At 40.8% G+C, this 19,582-nt stretch overlaps 1 protein-coding gene across 1 annotated transcript in view; it reads left to right on the top strand.

Annotated features, from left to right (window-relative positions):
* The window catches only part of kcnh7 (potassium channel, voltage gated eag related subfamily H, member 7), a 67,932-nt gene that overhangs the window by 34,491 nt on the left and 13,859 nt on the right, over positions 1–19,582 (top strand). The window contains exons 6-12 of the mRNA XM_046053589.1: positions 4,600–5,025; positions 11,426–11,657; positions 11,769–11,936; positions 12,191–12,390; positions 14,508–14,760; positions 16,982–17,181; positions 18,021–18,093. Of these exons, the coding sequence (XP_045909545.1) occupies positions 4,600–5,025; positions 11,426–11,657; positions 11,769–11,936; positions 12,191–12,390; positions 14,508–14,760; positions 16,982–17,181; positions 18,021–18,093 (1,552 nt within the window). The remainder of the gene's footprint in view (positions 1–4,599; positions 5,026–11,425; positions 11,658–11,768; positions 11,937–12,190; positions 12,391–14,507; positions 14,761–16,981; positions 17,182–18,020; positions 18,094–19,582) is intronic.

Raw genomic sequence — 19,582 nt, 5'->3', positions numbered from 1 at the left:
ATTGATCATCATGCTGCTGCAGGTGTTCTCTCTCTGTTAGCGTCTGATCAGGTCAGCCACATTTAATTGGGTCTAATTATCCTCAACTCTATGCGGGTTGGGTATTCTCTGTGCTTGGGTCCCCTTCAGACCCCTTCGGGTCTGTTTTGTTTGGGGTTTTTTTAGAATTAATTTATGCTGTCTGGGATTAGGCAGGGTATCCACGGGTCTGTTTTGGATCAGGTCTCAACAACTTTTCAATGTTTCTAAATTATCTCAAACCTAGTTTAGCACTTCGTTGCTGACATGTCTTTTCCAATTACTCTGCAATTTTGTAATCTGGATTTACCTTATTGTAATTTCAATATGTTGGTCTGTTCTTTACACACAACAGGGATCCCTTCTCTGTCCTGTGGCAGGTTTTGTTGTTTTTTGGGGAAGAAGTTAATATATATCAGTCTAGCTCGTATTGTTGTTGTCAGTGTTGTATATAATCCATCATCCACCCATCTGTTACAAAGTTCTCTGTCATGGTCATATTGGATACTTTGCTGTTGCCTGAGACTAAAACTTGAAAACAGCAGTGGGCACGTATAGTTTGCTTTTATTATTAATAATTCAAACCACCAGTCATTTCACTGTCTGTGGTTGTGCAGACTGGAGCTAAGAGACATTGGAATTCAATAGTAATGTTCATCATAATATCATTTACTATCATCACAAATCACCCTTGCACACATTGAGCAGCTGATGAAGTCATCCACACCCCCGGCCGGTCTGCCTCCCCCCACTTGTCCAATGTGTGCCTGAGGGTGATTAATTGGAACTCAAACGGTCTGATATGTCTGTCACTGGTGGCGAATAATCAGGGATACTCTTACTACTGCCAGACAGTGTCCAGGTCTCAGGGCATTTTTCTAGAGTTACGGTCGGGGGTTAGAGGGTCATTCTCACCTTCCCTGCCAGGGCTGAGATGCAGCACAGAGAAGACAGGGACTGTGAGTTAATGTATTCCCAGGAGTAGGCCGAAGCTGCCCCAAACCACAGATTAGGTCTCAGTTTTGCATTAATGGTGTAAGAGATAGAGGGCACAGAAATTGGCCCCTGTTTGGACTCAAGGCAACTTCGGCTAAAAGCCTAGACTAAGCCAGAGGCAGAGACAGAGCAGACCACAGTGCATCACACTGACCTCTCCATCCAGCACTAAAGTCAAAGTTATTAAGCAGCAGGGAAACCAGGCTTGTTCATGTGGTTTGAATGGACTTTTAACATGTGGCACCTTAGAGGACCTTACAGTGTAACTTCTGCTTTGTTGAAGGGTGTGTTCACAAAACAGGTGTATTACTAACACTGATGTGCCAGTGGTAAAAAATGCTACCACATATCTGTAATCCCAGTTTTGACTCCAGTAGGTAGTAGTCAAAACTGGGATTACAGATTACAAAACTAATCGCATTTCATGACTCGCTCTCGCTCTCTCGCTCGCTCGTCATGTCACTCAGTGTTCATTTTAAAATACTGTCGCAATGTTGTGTCCGGTTTGTGTTTACAATGACTGATCCGCCTGGAAATTAGCGGTCAAATGCGTGTTTCTTCAGCGCCCCTCCCCTCTTGCTCCTTCTATGACTGAGCATATGGTGTTCAACGCATTTTGTTGTCTGTGTTTTGCTTACAGCATGCTGATAAGCATTAGAATTATTATAGTAACAAGTCGTAGATAAATAAGTCATGGGGGGATTGCTCCATATCCCCTTCTTTCCACAGTTTAGCTCTGTAAACACTTCCCCATACACCTGACAGTGAGGCGCACAAAGCAGCAGCAGATGTCTTGAAACCAACTCCGGACCCCTCTGAGTTCATTTTAAGTCACAATCAAGGCGTCTGAACAGACACGCTCTCTCCTGGCCTTGGCTGCCTCATAGCTACCACAGGCAGATGGAGGGTTCACCCAGGAAGCCGGTCAACTAAGACTCAAGGAAGCAGACTTTCAGCTCTCAAGCTGTTTCTCACATTGTGAACGAATCAGTGCATGCAGCTCAAGTACACACGAGTCTTACATGCCCACAACTTTTCATTAATGTCTCATTTTAAACTTAGGGTTATCTGAAGCTGAATCATCATCATTTTTAATGATGGAAGCCATGTGATTTGCCACAGAAACATGAAACAACAATCCTCCTTTATAAATAATACCCCAGCCCTGACAGCGCAGACCAAAATGAACCGGAGAAGGGTAGAAAGCTAATGCTCATTTGCATATCGTTTGAAGCTAAGCCAAACACAGAACGAGCCTTCCATTATCCCACGAGAGTTCATTTGCGCCAAGTGCACATAGCTACAGTAGGTAGGTTAAATAATTAAGATGGGATCTTTTATTTAGAAACAGATTGGCTTCAACACGTTAATCCAGAGCTGTCATTCTGCCAGGCTTGCTAGCAGGCCAAGGGGTAACGTATCTATGCATGCTGAGCGGTGTTAGTGTAGTGCAGAATTACCATCTTGTTTGTATCATCACTATTGATCATAAACTGCATGATGGCAGAACAGCGTTTGTGCAAGGACTTTAAACACATCGACATAGACTGGTATGGGGTGTATTTCATTAATCCCAAAAACAGTCATGGGTATTTGCAAGCTTTTCTGTATGTTTGTTCATACCTCTTTCTACGCCAGCCAGTTTTCTAACAGAAATCAATTTAGAAACATAAAAATCTAAGCCCAGTTATTTGGAAGTCAACAGCAGTTACACATTGAGATGTGACTGTAATGAAACAAGCGTTTGAAACACCTGTATTTAATGAAGTGACAGCCTTGTAAATAATAGAACACATTTCCTTTGTGTCCTTTTGGTTGCTGATCAATTTCCAAAGGTTATCCCATATCAGAGGGTCCAAGCCTTTGACCCTGACCCATCGCACAGAGGACAGGAGTTTCTAATAACCAATTAAATTATTAACACTCTAGCCTTTTCTTGTGCCATACATCATCCTTGAGGCCCCCTGCCCTCTCCTCTCAGTCACAAGGGTCATGAAGGTAACTGGGGCAGAGAAAGGGGCATATGCACAAAGCGATGATGCCCAAATAATCACTTACAGTTTTTCTTTCATTATCTCTGTCCTTGCAGCTCATGTACTGTACTTTACCAGCCTGTCTTTCGTTGCATTCCTCCTTAGAGCTATAATCAGCAGTGAAAGCCAAAGTGTCAGACACTTATATGAATAGATGTATCCTCTGCCTGCACCTATAATTACCTCCAAGTCATTGAGACTCTTATCCGAAATGGTCCATGACGGTGCTGTAATATTGATGTTAAAAGCTGTTCAGGTATATACGGTAACTACAATAACAGAGATAATGACTTCCAGGCTTGCAGGAATAGATTATACCTCCATCCTTGATGCAGAACACCTTGAGGATTTTGCGCAGGTTGTTTCTTTTAAGTTGTCTCCTGTAGACAATTCACACATGTCAGTGTTGTGTTTTTTTGCATGACACGGTTTTATTTTCTGCTCTGATCCACAACTTCCCAGATATTGTCTCAAAAAATCTTTTCCCACAACAGCAGTAGTTTTAGGATTTTCCCAAGGTTATGAAGTCATGACTCCAAAGCAGCCTGTTCCTGTATGGCTTGTGAAAGATTTTATTAATTTATAATTAAAATTTAAATTATTAGACTAGAAGCAGTTTTTTTTCCACTTACCACATGAATGAGGTATTTGGGGTGTGAGGAAATTTAGGCCTCTTCTTTTTATACAAGGTTTTCTTTTACTTGGGAGATAATGTTGAAATGCATTAGGATTGTATAGTATGTACAGTTGTACAGTCTTAGTGCTGATGTTCAACTCCTGCAGCCAGATTACTCGCATGTCAGCAAACATGACCTTTACTTGACCTAATCTTCAGTCATGTCATAATACAATTCCACATACTAGCACAACAACTTAAAGGCATGGAAATGCTTATGTATTTGGCTTATAGTGAACTGCATTTACATTTTACTGAATTTAATTTTAGTTTTCTTGAACCACAGGGCATATTATAGATTCTTCTGCTGTTCATCATTCTAATCTAAATGTGCATTTTATGCAGAAATACTGCACAGTGGAGAATTTGAGGATATTTTTGCTTTGTTTACAAGACCAACTTTGCACCTGAAGGGGAACTTAAGTGATATAGTATTCCACTTTCACAAAATAGAGGGACTGGTGTGGGACATGTTTTAAAAAAAAAAAAAAGAATTGTCAAAATCAAAGTAGCTGAGATACTTTTAGTTCCAAAAACTGTGGATTAAAATCCAATTTGTAAGACAGGCTCTTCTCAGAAATTGCTACTTCGATGTCGACAATTGACAGTGTTATTTGTTCCTCCAGAGCTAAAGAAATAAATTATACAACTGTTTTACTGTTGTGTGAGCTGATCGTTATGTGCACAATTAGTGGAGTTCCTTTAAGGCAAGACAGAAACCTGCAGCAACGCCATTAAATTCCACTTTTCTCTCAAATAGCAGTGCTTTTGGTTGAAAGCAGAGCCGATAACAAACCGTACTATCACCAGAAAAATGAATTCTCCACTTAGATAATATTTCATTGGTGTAAGTTGATAAAATCTCTTCCTCCTCAGGTTCTTTCTCTGGGTGCAGATGTGCTACCGGAGTACAAGCTCCAAACGCCACGCATGGACAAGTGGACCATCCTTCACTACAGTCCGTTCAAAGCAGTGTGGGACTGGCTGATCCTGCTGTTGGTCATCTACACGGCCATTTTCACTCCGTACTCTGCTGCCTTCCTCCTCAACGACATCGAGGAGCAGAGGAGGAGGGAGTGTGGCTACTCCTGCTCACCCCTCAACGTAGTGGATCTGATAGTGGACATTATGTTCATTGTGGACATCCTTATAAACTTCAGAACCACATATGTCAACATCAACGAAGAAGTGGTCAGCCACCCAGCAAAGATTGCCATCCACTACTTTAAAGGCTGGTTCCTCATTGACATGGTGGCCGCCATCCCGTTTGACCTGCTCATCTTTGGCTCAGGATCAGATGAGGTAAGATTGCGGGGGGGGTAATCGGTTACTTGGTTTATCAGTCCGTATTATTAAAGCGCTAGAATTGGGGATAATGATATAATAAAGGTGTAGAGAGGTCGGGCGTTTAGAATCTCGATCAACAAATCAGTCAGCCTGTCCATCAATTTGGATTTTCTCACAAGAAAAGCTGTTATGGAGACAAAATACCCTCACGTTTGCAATAATTCACACAGCATTAAATACAATTCCGTATAGGATCTGAGTTACAAGAGTTTGCAAGAAATTACAAAGATTAACTAATAAGCAAAGGCCTCTGTTTTGGGCATCTCTGTGGCGCAGCACATCACATGCACCTGTGGCGCACTGGATAAGGGGTAGGATCAGAAAGAATACATTATCATTCATTATAGATGGCCGTGTTAAAGGCTGTGACAATCATGGCAATGACATTCATGACTTTCATCCCCTTTAAATACAGGGCTCTCCCCCCACATGACACACTGACAGTGGTTGAGAGTTTTTATCAGAGGAAGCTTCTTGTTTTTGGATGCAGTGAAGATCTGATCGTCTTTTCCGTGCAATTATGTTTGTCATCACAATGATCCTTACAATGACCATCTGACGTTCAATACCACATTAGTGCCATAAATAAAAGGAAAGCAGAATTTAAAATGAGGTAAATTTTTTTGCATGCTGTATTTTTAAGTTTAATTCCGTTATATTTGACTGGTCACTTTGTCCATCTCCAACACGCCTGTTGATTTGCAAATATAAAACTGTAGAATAATTAACTGTAGAAAATAATTGTAGCACACTGTCAAGCAACATCACTCCTTTTAGAAACTGCAGATGAAACAGATACCTGCTGCCTTCAGATTGATAAAGGAAAGGCCTGCAGGATAGGCTACTGTTGTCGATTATAGCTGATAAGAACCCCTCATCAATCTTTATTCTGTGTGGCCGGCATTATTGCCAAATACAGCTTTAAAAATAAAGTAGAATGAGACAGTTTACTTTGCCTACATGCATTTGATACTACTTTTTTTTAGAAGCCCAATACAAGACAAACAAAAAATTTTCGCATTGGTTGTTTATATTATTACACAGCAATGCTGAATCTCTCGTGTGTCGTGGCGTGAGGCCACAGCTCCAGCAGTCATATTTCTGAGCTGTTTTCTCGAATGTTGAGACCACTAAACCAATCTGATGCTTGGCTGTCACATCTGCTTGCCTCCGCTCTCTTTTCATCAGAGCCAGACTGGAAGGCCCTCAGGCAATCCAAATCAGTTAAAAAAGATCACAGCCTCCCTAACCACTCTGCCTGTGAGAAACTATTTTGTTCACTTATGTCTAAGGGAGATGGCCTAGCAGGTAATCTAATGCTCAGAGAGAGCAGTTTAGAAAGTGCAATAACAAGTTGACGACAAAGGATACAAATCTCAGCATGAGCCTGCGCTGGAAAACTTATTGTACATTCATTTCATTCTTGGACTTCAGTAAGTTCATTTCCAAATGCAGATTGATAAAGTTCTGACACTTAGCCTACTGCTTTTGTTTTAAGCTGTTGGAAGGACTAAAGGATGCAGAGGAGAACAATCGATGTGTGAAGTTGCTAGATTTGTTATGCAACACCCAAAAAACCATCCCAGATGTGTGTGTTGAGAGCGAGGCCCTGACGTCAGTCCGTTGGTTTGCAGAGTCATTATTTACCGTTAGGTGTGTGTTCCCGTGAGGGAGTCCATGGCTAGAGGCTGGCAGTGAGTGGCAGGTGGAGAAGAAAGAGCAGACAGCTGAGCGACACGGCGGCACGATGTATGTCCTCGTCATACAGCTAGATGACTGGTGCAGTGACAGAATGTGTGTTCCTGTCACAGCTTGTGTCCAGTGACAGGATGAGTAGAACAACAAAGTGTTGCATATTTAGCTCGTCTAATCACCAGCAGAAACTGAAAATAACACATCCATGTACAGTTTTAGCTCTTTAAGATGTGTTATTTTAGCTCTTTGTGCAGAGACGGGGACTATTTTTAGACATTATCTAGTGCACCTTTGTTGCCTGGAAACCATCTCCGCCAATAGGTTAAGATTTCTTTTGCTGATTACATTAGAAACATGGCGGGTTGAAATCTCCCGTGAGAGACGGTTTTTTGATTCTTAGTGTGGGATTTCAGCTAGGCGGGCTGGCAAGAAATGGTGTGGTGCTGAATTTACCTACAGGAGTTATGTGAGCTCTTCCACCATTTTCATATCATATCAATATCAAATCCTGTTGTGATAAAATGAGATTATTTGCCTACTATGTCCACGTCCACATGGACGTGTTCGAATTTGAGGTAATTGCAAATGATGGAGGCTTAGTGTGAAAATTTGCCCTAAACCAGAATTCAAATATTATTTAATCCTGGGCAGTGTAGAGTAGATTTGTGCACATCAAATAGCTCTGAACTAAGCCAAGAGTTCTTACCCAAAGGCCTCTTAGAGCAGGGTGATTTTACTTCAAAATGAGTATTTTTTTGGTTCAGTAGTTGATTATGTCAGTGATTTATTATTGATTGGATCTTTTAAATTAACTTTTTTACCTCAAAGTGAACCACATGCAAAAAAAGCTATTTTATGGCTGATTTAATCTATATACATTTTTCATGCAAATTAAAGTAGCTTTGTTTAATTAACCATCCCCCTTTTAAAAAGTTCTTTGTTCTGCCAGATTTTAAAATGTGTGTTGTTTTTGCCTTTGGTTAAAGCAGAATACAGAAATGCACTGCAGCTCCATTATGCTGCAAGACCTGCAGCAACGGCTGTGCTAAACAAAGAAGAAAGTGGAGGCAGGTTTATTGTAACAGGCAGCCCCCTCAGTCTCACTTTTGCCCTCCTGCAGTCAGAATAGACAGAGATGTTTTTAAACTTTTTTTTTTTTTACCCAAACGATGATATAGTTGCACACTGTACTGTTTTCTTTTTAGATTACATGAATAAGCAAAGCAAAATTGTTGACTGCTCCAGCATAAAGATATTTTAACAGCAAATGGGCTGTAAGAGTCACTAATATGATTAAAGCTTCAATATTTTCATATTAACAATGCATTGTATGACTTTGTATGTGGAAAGGTGTTGCTTGCCATGATGAACTCTATTTACCCAGCACCAAACACACATTTTTCATTTTTGAGTTGGTGGAGACCAAAAACAGAGCTAAAAGGAGTGGTGATAATATGTCAAAGTTGTGTCAACAGCTTATTTCCACTGCCCCCATTGTTACTGCAGGTTTAAGTTTAGGCAACTATAAGCAGCGAGTCCTCTTACATGGACATCACCATGTTTCTACAGTAGCCCAAATGGACAAACGTCTCTACAGAGCATGTTTCGTCACTACGTTGAATACGTACGAAAAAGAACAAATAGTAGTAATAGTAGACTGGTTCATTAGAAGTAAGAAGAGAAATTTGGACAAATGGAGGCTCATACTTATTATTTAGCACAAGAGCCGACAGAGCATTAAGTCTTCATTGCAAAAATAGAAATACATGGGTATATAAAGAAGTATACAGAACTCTGAACTGTGCAAAATCACGTTTTGCATATACATAATTGTAATTTGTAATATGGTTATAACTGTTAGTTTGCTGTTCATGTGTGAGTGAACTAGATGTCTGTGTGTTTACACGCTCTGATAATGTTAATCCAACGCATCTTTGTTGTAGCGTCCATGTTGACTCCACATTCCGACTTAAGAGCACATGAACACACACTGAAGTCAGAAGAACGACTTTACAACTCGGAGAAATGGGACCATCCGAGGAGCATGTGAATACACCGTTAGCCACTGGTTGCATTTCATGATGATGCCACTAAAACTTAGACGCTGAACATCTAAGTTAAATCAACTAAAACACTGAAAATGTTCCCAACAAGTCAAAAGATTTTGAAATGTGCCCAGTGACTAAACTTTATCAGTGTCAATCCAATGTCAGTTTCATACATTCATGTTCAGCTTCTAGTTTCACTAATATTGAAGAATATCATGACATGATGGTGTATTGCTATAAGTACTTTTTATATGAGAACACCTTGAATATTTGATAGCATGTTGCGTCCTTGTACACAGAGTCAAAAGGTTACATTGCAGCCCTAGATGGGTTTTAAAGTGGCCAAGCGAGCCGGGAAAGCCACAGCGGCAGATGGCCAGAGGGATATTCGGCGGATATGTTTTTTTACAGCTGGTTGCTAATGGGAGCTTTAGCTACGCTCCTCAGCCCCAAACGCCTCTGACTTAATGTAATCCCAGATTTTAATCAACATTACACTGTGTGGGCCACATCATACAGCGTGTGCTATGTCATCTGTCATCAGATAGTCAGCAGCATTACACCTAAGGCAGTGCTCAGGCGACATTCACTGGGTAATTTAGGGGCTCTTCTATCTCTATATATGATTCATTCACTGTTTACTCAGTTGTCAGTGAAAGGATGGTGCTGACAAGACGCACAGCAGTGAATGATGGCAAAGGAGATTGGGAGGATGGAGGCTCTTTAATAGACCCATGAGAAGCAGCTACAGCGGTCTTCCTCACCATGATGGCGATGCAGTCTCCTTCATGAATCATCTTGCATCAAAAAAAAAAAATCAACTAGCCCCCTTCCCTCCTGCTTTTACTACTACTACATAATAATAATAATAATCCATGTCTCATATTTACTCGCATCTGTACAAGAAGCATAGTATAAGTATAGACATGAGGAAGCACAGTTATTGCAGGAGGCTGCGGGTAATGATTTCCCCAAGGATATTTGGATAACTGTCAGGCGCGATATGGAGTGGTGGGACCTTTTTAGCATTCTCTAAGTCTCACTTATTGTGTTTACAAATTGCGCGACACTAATAGATCGGGACTTGTGTCGTGGCTGTATGCTGCCCCTCTCTACCCAACTCCTCTCTCATAATCTGCGTTTATTTAGTCAGGCTGGAAAATTGAGACGGGAGGATTAAAGTGCTTTGAATTAAGCAGAACAGAAGGCAGTGTGTACGTTGTAATGTATATAAGTCTGTTTGTGCGTATACATTTCGAGGGGCTGCTTAGATGACAATGGTTCCAAGCTGCTAATATTTATGGGGTTTTCTTTAGCCAATTTTGCAGTCTTCATATGCAGTTATTCAATAGCGTTTCATCGTCAGCCAAGTGAATGAATCATCAAACTCTCCCGCTCTCTCTCAGACTCTTATTTGCATGCCAGCTTGTTCCACCGAAAGCCAGTTCCATACTGACTTTCATGATTTGCAGAGGCACGGGCAGCCATGTCTTAGTCAGTGAAGTTGTGTTGACGCTAAGGGATGCGGAGACCTTGAAAGATCTGTTTACACCAGCAGGAATGATCCACTGTCTAGGCTCTGTGTCTCGTATATGTGGTGTGTGAACAAGATTAAGAATTCCTAAGCTACACATGTTTTTGAATCTCTAATCCTGAGCAGCTCATGGCCCTGACCCCAACCCTAGATGCTGAAAGACGACAAACAACTTGTTCACTTTGATTGCTGGTAAAAGGTTTGTCTCAATGTTTAGAGACATACTTGAGATTATTCCTGTAATTTTCTGTCCCTGTCCCACACATGCTGAAGTCTGTTTTGGAACTATTAAAGGTCACATTTTCAAATTCTGAATGGACATAACTGCTTATTTAGATCAGATATTTGTTTTTTTCAGTTAACTTTAGATGTTACGTAAAAGCCAAAGAGGTTCCAGCATCATTTTAAGATGACGGGAGTAACAGAAGACCAGACAAATATGAGGAGACCAGTGGTTGAAAGTGACTAAGTAGATTTAGATTTAGTCACGAACTTCTAAGTTACATTACTTGTGTATTTCAATTTTATGTGAATTTATACTTCTACTCCACTACTTTTCTGAGGGAAGAAATTTTCTTTTTAATACTCCAAATTTGTTTCCGGACATAGTTATGTGATACTTCACAGGTTTAAAAACATGATAAACTTATGCGATACTTTAAGATTAAACCAGTATTTCCCCCCTTACAAAAAGACAGTGTCTAGTTGAGGCTCCATGACTTGTTGTTCCACCAAAGAGGTGGTTTCGTTTAAACTGTGAGGTATAAATAGGTAATCGTATCCAGTATTTAGTTTTTTCTTGTAGTCCTGAAACAACAACCCACACTCCAATTAGTCTGGTATTTTCTGATCCCTGCTTACACCCAAAGAGGCCCAGAAGTTCAAAGAGCCTTCCTATACCATCCTAGTGGTCTGTGATTGCCTTCCGATCCCCAGATGCACCAGCCAACTGCAGCCGAGGCCCACAAAGCCTGAGGCAGAGCAGATATTGGCACATTTTACCATTTCACACATCAACCTATAGAAATATTTCACACGCACATTCTAAATCCTGTATATTTCTTGTCTTCCACCCTAGACCACCACTCTGATTGGTCTACTTAAGACGGCCCGTCTCCTCCGGTTGGTACGAGTCGCCCGTAAGCTGGACCGGTACTCAGAGTACGGTGCTGCTGTCCTCATGCTGCTCATGTGCATCTTTGCCCTCATCGCCCATTGGTTGGCCTGCATCTGGTACGCAATTGGGAACGTGGAGAAGCCTTACCTGGAGCATAAAATCGGCTGGCTGGACAACTTGGGGGTGTCAATAGGTGATCCTCCTTGTTGTTTTCACACAAAGTTTTAAAGGCGTAAGATTTATGTTCACTTTTGATGGCCAAATGGTCACTTTTGAATGCACTGTATTATTGTTTTCATTGTAGGAAAAAAATACAACTACAGCGACCCCAGCTCGGGCCCCTCCATCAAAGATAAGTATGTCACGGCGCTCTACTTCACCTTCAGCAGTCTGACCAGTGTTGGCTTTGGGAATGTCTCCCCCAACACCAATTCTGAGAAGATCTTCTCCATCTGCGTCATGCTCATTGGATGTAAGTGGCAGCTGAGTACATACAGTATTTCCATCCTGTTATTATTCTAACCCTCTGTTATCAAAGTTGTATGAGAAAGCAATCCTCAGCACACACAGTATTTCAGCTATTGAACATTACTTTACATTTGCAAGCCATTAAATATGAATATTTACTCAAACAGGATCTTTTTAAAGGAAAGATCCACTGAGTTTTAAATGTACCAGCCTTTAGCCACCATGCCTCAACGGTCACCTGTTCGGCTTCTCTCCCAGCTCTAATGTACGCCAGCATCTTTGGGAACGTGTCTGCCATCATCCAGAGGTTGTATTCAGGTACAGCCAGGTATCACCTCCAGATGCTGCGGGTCAAAGAGTTCATCCGCTTCCACCAGATCCCAAACCCACTGAGGCAGAGGCTGGAGGAGTACTTCCAACACGCCTGGACGTACACCAACGGCATCGACATGAATATGGTAAGTGAGGAAGTGTGTGTGTTCCAGTGTCTTTTTTTTTTTTTTTTTTTTTAATTGGGGGGCTTCTCTATTTGGCAAGTGGGTTTTTTTGTTTTCACAATGGTAACAAAACATAACTTTAAGTTTGTTGTTGCTTTCTTCTGTTGCTTCTTCTCTCTTTCCAATGTCATTTGTGGGAGTCTGATGTTTTGAACACCATTTCTGCTGAGATTCAACTACCCTGTCCCCAAAATATGCTCTTACTATACACATTGTGAAGCAATCTTGCTATGTCACTGACATAGTATAATGTTTTCATCCCAATTATACTGTGCAATGTTCAGTCATAGCCACAAATGAATGAAAGCCACAGTTACTGCTTGTGCATACAGTAACTCTGGCTTTTTCTCATCATGATACTGTTCATGGTACTTACATAAGTTTGTCTTTTCCATGTCTGCCTCATGTCAAATGGAATGACTCCACCACTATGGTAAGAGCAGGAGGTACATGTGTTAACACAACTAATGTTGATATGAATGTTCCTCAGTGGTACAGCCTCATCTAGCTGTGTTCGGATACTAGTAGTGTTGTTAGCCTTTAGCTTTATGTACATAAAATAACACAGCATTTGTTTAATTGTTGTCCCAAACATGCATGTTATCAGAGGACACGTTCCCTCAGTGCCTTATCTGTTACACAACTTACTGTACATACATGAACACATGAACATACTGTAAACAGTTGCTGTGATGCCACATCATAGATGGATTTACAGTATTTAATTATGCATGTCAGTTACTGCAGGAGACACAGATAACGCTAAAAGTTTCTCACAGGCCACCTTAATTGTCTATTACGGTTAGACTAGACACATGGCCTGCCTCGAGGTCCCTTTTGCATGAAATCTATGTATTCAAACACAACCCCATGATGTTCATCTGGTACCAGAGACCAGAGTGAATCACGCCTGTGAGAGTGGGCACAGCCTCGCCAGGCACTGCCAGGTTTCCCTCCCACTGTGGGAGGCTTGGCTGCACGCTCTGCGGTGGCACCTGCGCTTGCCAAATGTTGTTCAGTCTTTCCTTTCCAAATCTACTGATCAGTTTTTGTTCCGAGCAACAAAAATCCTGACAGAGCCAGAAAACCAGTTCAGTCTACATTTCTTTTGCTGTGCTCGTGTCATTAACACATTGTATTTTATGTGTAAATGACAAAGATAAGAAATGTGTTTTCTTGTTTCAACTGTCCCGTATGTGTCCTCGAAGCCCTTTTCCTCACTTTCCAGTGTCTGTTATGGTGTTAAAATTTGAAAATGTCATCCTTTACAGTCAGTTCACGTTGTCCGGGGATCATTAGTTGTTTTGTCAGTGGTCACTGTATCTTTGTCTTTAAAGGGTAAGTGTACTATAAATCTATTTTTATGCATCAGAAAGTCCTCACAAAAAATTTAATTTATAGAAATTTTTCAATTTAATGTTAAAATAACTTTTCCAAATATTTTTCATTGTATTTTAAACAGTCACTAAGGCTAACTCAGGTTTGTAGGAATGCCTTGACCGATCATGGTTGGGTCAAGTTCTTTTATTTATTACTACATAGCAGATTATGGGGAAGAGTTTTGACACGTTTTAATAGACAGATATTCTTTGAGACAAAATTTTTGGTCTTGCGTATACCATGTTATGATTCATAGAGTAGTTTCATCATCGAAGTGCATAAAGGCAGTGAAATACTAAAAGATGTGCCATAAACAGTATCACAAACAGAGAGAAGACATAATAAATATTGAACCTGTGTTTTGAGTTTGTGCTGTTACTTATCTGCAGCTTCTCAGTCTCTAAATGTTCTGTCTTGTCTCTCATCTGCTGCTAAAGCTGCTGAAAGGCTCAGTAAAATTAACTGATTTCTACTGCAGGGTATAATAGGATTTGAGAAGAAGGAAAGAACACAAGTGGCAATTGTATCAAATCTCTCTGGAAATTCAGTCGATTTGACCTGCAACTTCACCCCAAACCAAAATTCAACACACATTATAAGTCTCTGCATATCAAAGCAGTGACTGCTTTTAAAAATAATACTTCCACATCACATCTGACCCTAATCATGTCTTGCTTTAACCCGTGTTTCACTCTCAGGTCCTGAAGGGTTTCCCAGAGTGCCTGCAGGCAGATATCTGCCTCCACCTCAATAAGGTCCTCCTGGAGGGCTGTAAGGCGTTCCGTGGAGCCACAAAGGGCTGCCTCCGGGCCCTGGCCATGAGGTTCAAGACCACCCATGCGCCGCCTGGAGACACCCTAGTCCACAGCGGAGACGTTCTCACTGCGCTCTACTTTGTCTCCCGCGGCTCCATTGAAATCCTGAAAGATGACGTTGTAGTAGCCATCCTGGGTGGGTCTACTGTGCACCTCATGAAAGCTTCTGTGATTCAGTAGTTTGTTAGGACCTCATGAGTTCATCAGCATTCAATTGTGGGGTTAGTGTCAACACTTGTATAGGAATTAAGAAGTCTGATGTTTTTGAGCTCTTTCAACAACCAGACGTAGAGGCATCAGGAAGCCGTAACCCAATCAATGTAACACAAATATTACATCATAATCTTCCTTTGAAGTATAATTTACTTTGTATTTTACCTACCTGCCCAGAATCAAACTTATGGATTCCCTTCTTATGTCTATAAGCTAGAGCTGGAGTTACATTGCCTTCATATATGACATAGTGCTATAGATCTTCTCAAACTCTTTAATTGTTTGTTTAATTTTATTAATTTACTATATGTAGAACAGCAAATTGCATTGAAACATTTATGCATAAAAATAGGCTATGTAGTTTACCAAGGTTCATGTGGGTGCCCCCCCCCCCCCTCGCCTTGACATTAGATCTCACCATTTAAGCTACTGTAAGCTAGGCCCGCTACATACCTTCTGCTGCACACAGACTTGTAAAAAGGCATTCATTATCTTGTCTGGCTGTAGGATATCAGGTCTGAGGATGCAAGGAATGTCAGTGCTGATATGATCTAGCGCACCCTCGTAGTGTAGAAACACACTGACATTCAGTCGGCGTTGCTGTACACAGAACGTCTAAACATTTCTAATTAGTCCTGTCAGTTCTGTTGTTGAGACAGTGTTTGAGCTCCAAAACCCTTCAAAAACAACAGAGAAGAGCACGTCTGATAGTCCTGTCATTCCAGCCTGGTTAGCTTTGCCTGAACTCTTCTCTGTTACTGTAAATGTGTAGGACCGACTAAATGAACATAGCTCCGCTGTGCTGTGATATGGCAGGTTGGCAGCTGTGATCCCTATTGGGTTTGTTGGAATAACTTACTTCAAAGAACATTGTGATTGCTGCTGCCTCACAGTCGAGCCTCAGATAACGGGAGAGGACAGAAAAGAGTGGGGGAGGACACATGGTGGGACAAGCGTAACAGAGGATCTGTGTTGGTTAAAAAAAAAAGACAAAAAGAGAGCATGATTGCTTTCAAATAGAGATAGACGACAATAGAAGCAGGGAGGGATGGAGAGCGGAACGAGTGGGCGGGGTAGAAAGGAAAGACAAGCGATGGGAGAGACAGAAAAGGAGAGTAAAAGAAAGGGGGCAGAGTGAGGAATCCAGGAGAGAAATGCGGTGACAGAGGGAGAAAGGAAGTGTGGTGCGATGCATTGCTTGATGACAGGAGCCACTGGCATCATCAACGGCATCCAAATGTTATCACAGTAAATCTCATCTCTCCATTCTTCTTCTCATCCCAGCAGCTGGCCGGTGTGTCCTTCTATGCATTTGTTTCTCATACAGCCAATAAGGTCTGGCGAAAAACCAGTGACACAATAGGGTCATGATGAGTAAGAAGCATGGATGTTGAAGTTGTAGGTTACACAAAGCTCAGCACATTTTCTCTGCTATAGCAAGAGAACTGCTGATGGCTCAATTTTCACACCGTCGTGCCTATACACCATTGTCATGTGGTCATGTATAGCACTACATTACACGATGCAGGAAAATGCTGACGCCTACGGTAATAGCATGATCACAATTTTGATGTAAGTATTTTTAAATTGGCTCATGATCTCTGCAAGCACCATGATTTCAAGAAAAGTAATTTCACAAATTGTAGTTCCATGTACATGTTTTAGTCAATTTATTCATGTAATTATTTCATAATTATTTATTAATTTATGCAAAGTTGAACACTTTGGGGCACCATAATCCCTGACTGCAGACACATACGCCACTGAAGCGAGCATAGTAAACCCTGCGGCGATCCCATGTAGGTCATTACTCAGTAAACGGAGACAGGAATGTTTGGCCTGCGTGACTTCCATCCGGCCGACTGGCATTGTGTAAATCCCTTTTTAGATCCCCGTGATGCCTTTTAGACTCTAACATTCTTGTACCTCTCTTCCAGGTGGCCCTCCTCTTTGTAGATCATCATATACTATACTACAAATTGTCCACCGACGTGTTCTCCCAGTAACTGAATTAAATAATATCCACTAAAGTTGCCACTTCTAAGAGTAGATGAAGGGAAAGGCTTACAGCTTAATTAGCTTACAGGGGTCGGTTACTTATGTTTGATTGCTTGCCGCCCTCCCTCCGCCTGTTTCTTTCATAGGCAAGAACGACATTTTCGGCGAGATGATACACCTGTACGCCAAGCCGGGGAAATCTTGTGCAGACGTGCGGGCGCTGAGCTACTGTGACCTCCACACCATTCAGAGGGAGGAGATTCTGGAGGTGCTGGACATGTATCCAGAGTTCGCCGACCTCTTCCTCACAAACCTGGAGCTGACTTTTAACCTCCGTGATGACAAGGTAATCGGCATGGAGGCGCCACCACTAATTCTTGTCTCTGTTTAGGAAGCGTTGAAATGGATGGAAGGGTTTTATATAAAATCAATCTTAGTAATTCTGTTTTACAGTATAGTAAGAAAGCTCCTTTTAGAGACCATTAACTTGAATCAAACTATCTATTCCTTGTACTATATGCCTGCCATGTCCATTTAATTGGATTGATTGGATGAATAACAGTATTTTTTTTTTCTTTTTTTTTTTTTAATTCTCTTTAGTGCTTCAATGTATCCATGGTTGTGGAAATGACAGGATGAAGGCTAATTTTTCTTTAATCTGCCAAGAGCGAGAGAATAAAGGGTATTAGTCAAGTACTAAGGGTGGGGTGGACATTACGGACATGATGTAGGCTGTAATTATGATGAATTCAGTGTAGTGGAAAGATGTATAAGGCCTGTTGCAAAACGAGAATTAGTCTGTTGTTTTATTTATCTCAAAACAGCGGGACGTGCACTTTCTGTTGACCTTCTGTTATTTTATTTAGAGAATTGGAAAGAAGAGAGGGAGACAGAACACGAGAAGGTTCTGCTACGATTACATCAAAAACAGGATATACACGGTGCTTCAACAAGACTGGCAGTAGTTTATGTTGCTTAGTCAAGGAAATGTTAGTCTTAAATGAAGGATTTATTTCTTGAATCCATGCTATCCATTTCATACTTTAAGACTGTGGCTCTAGCGCAAAGTTAGTCACTTAATTTTGCAGACACACCAAATAGATTTTTGTTCGTATAAATCAGTACGCCACCGTGTGTTATATATTTTACATGGTTCAATCTGACCATACATGGTTTCTTTCACAGATGACGTACGCAAGTGATTCTAATAAGGATGAGTGTCAAAGGCGTGTGTCCTACCGAAGGAAATCCTCCACGGGTAAGGCACAACATCACTAATGTGCTTTTAAATCATAAAACCATGTTTAGTTTTTAAATGGAAAAACCACACCCATATTGCTCATTTCTGTCTCCCTGCACTTTGATCAGAGTAAGACAGGCCCCACAAAACAAGACCTCATAGGTAATGCTCCACCCTTTCTCTGTGCACAGGTGTAGGGCAATGATTTAATTTCAGTGTGTAGCAGTGATGTGAACCATCTGTCAAGTGTAATTTATTGTTCAGACAATAATTAGGATCCTAACACATTATATAAGAATAACACCTATTTGCACTTAAGTGTAAAAACACCACTGAGGTCAAAAGATGTGTCATAACAAATTTGCTTTTATATCTGTGAAAAGACTCTGGGATGTCTCCTTTTCAATGCCATTCTCTGTTTTATGCTCTAACGTTCACTTATTGATTCCTATTTTAATCGTATAATGACAATCGTTATGCATTAGGTCTTGGGGGCACAAACTGTGGGCATCTTCACCTGCTGTTTTGGTTAATGTATGTGCAGAAGCACAAGGTGTTAAAGGGCTGTGTGATGGTTAATATAGATCGAAGTTTGTTTGGGTTTTTTTAACTTGAACTTGTGATGTGGTGATTAATAAATACACTCTCAGATAACCACATTACTGGCCTCATTGGTCTGAAACAGCTGAGCGAGTCACAGTGAAGAAACAAATCAAGAATTGACTTCTCCTGGAAATCACATTGTCTGAAGGGAGCAGAGCAGCACCATGTGAACACACAGGACCACAAATCTGCAGCCAGAGGCAGATAGTGTGAAGTTCTAACTAGTACAATTAGGGCTGGGCGATGTGACCAAAAATGTTATCACGGTAAAAACATTTCATATCACTTGATATTGATAATTATCACGATAAATGTCAAATCATTATTTCTTTCAAGTTTAAAGGCAGATTTTTGCTCCTGAGTGAAAATTGAAGAAACCAGATGGTTAATTATGTGGTTAAACTTTTCTTTATGGACAGAAGGTGACGCTTGATGCCAAACAGTGGATCACTTCACAAATCTGAGTTAGAAGATTCAAAACTATTGTCTTTTTCAACAAAATATTTTAATAGAAAAATTAGGTGCTAATTTGTTTGTGATTCAAATGAATTCAAGCAAGTATTTATTGATGATATATTGAACATTTATTATATTGTTATCGAGAAACATTATATTGCGATAATTATCATTATTGTTTCATTGCCCAGCCCTAAGTACAATGACAATGAGTTGGGTGAAGCAGTTTATATGATCATCAGTCCGACACTATTTCTGACTTAATTCTACTGTATTTCACTTTGTAAATAGTCACATCATATCTTAAAATGTGACTCAGCAGTGTTTGCTTCGTAATGTATTTTGCGGATAAAACATCAACAGCTGAGCTATTTTAAAACGCTGGGAAGGAGGCTGTGACTCAAAAGATTAACAAGCTCTGGCAGTCCGATGTGCAGTATTTACTGTA

The sequence above is a fragment of the Micropterus dolomieu genome, linkage group LG01 (assembly GCF_021292245.1).
Source record: "Micropterus dolomieu isolate WLL.071019.BEF.003 ecotype Adirondacks linkage group LG01, ASM2129224v1, whole genome shotgun sequence".
Classification (NCBI taxonomy): domain Eukaryota; kingdom Metazoa; phylum Chordata; class Actinopteri; order Centrarchiformes; family Centrarchidae; genus Micropterus; species Micropterus dolomieu.
The sequence above is the reverse complement of the archived record's forward strand: the minus strand, read 5'-3'. Positions and strand labels throughout refer to the sequence as shown.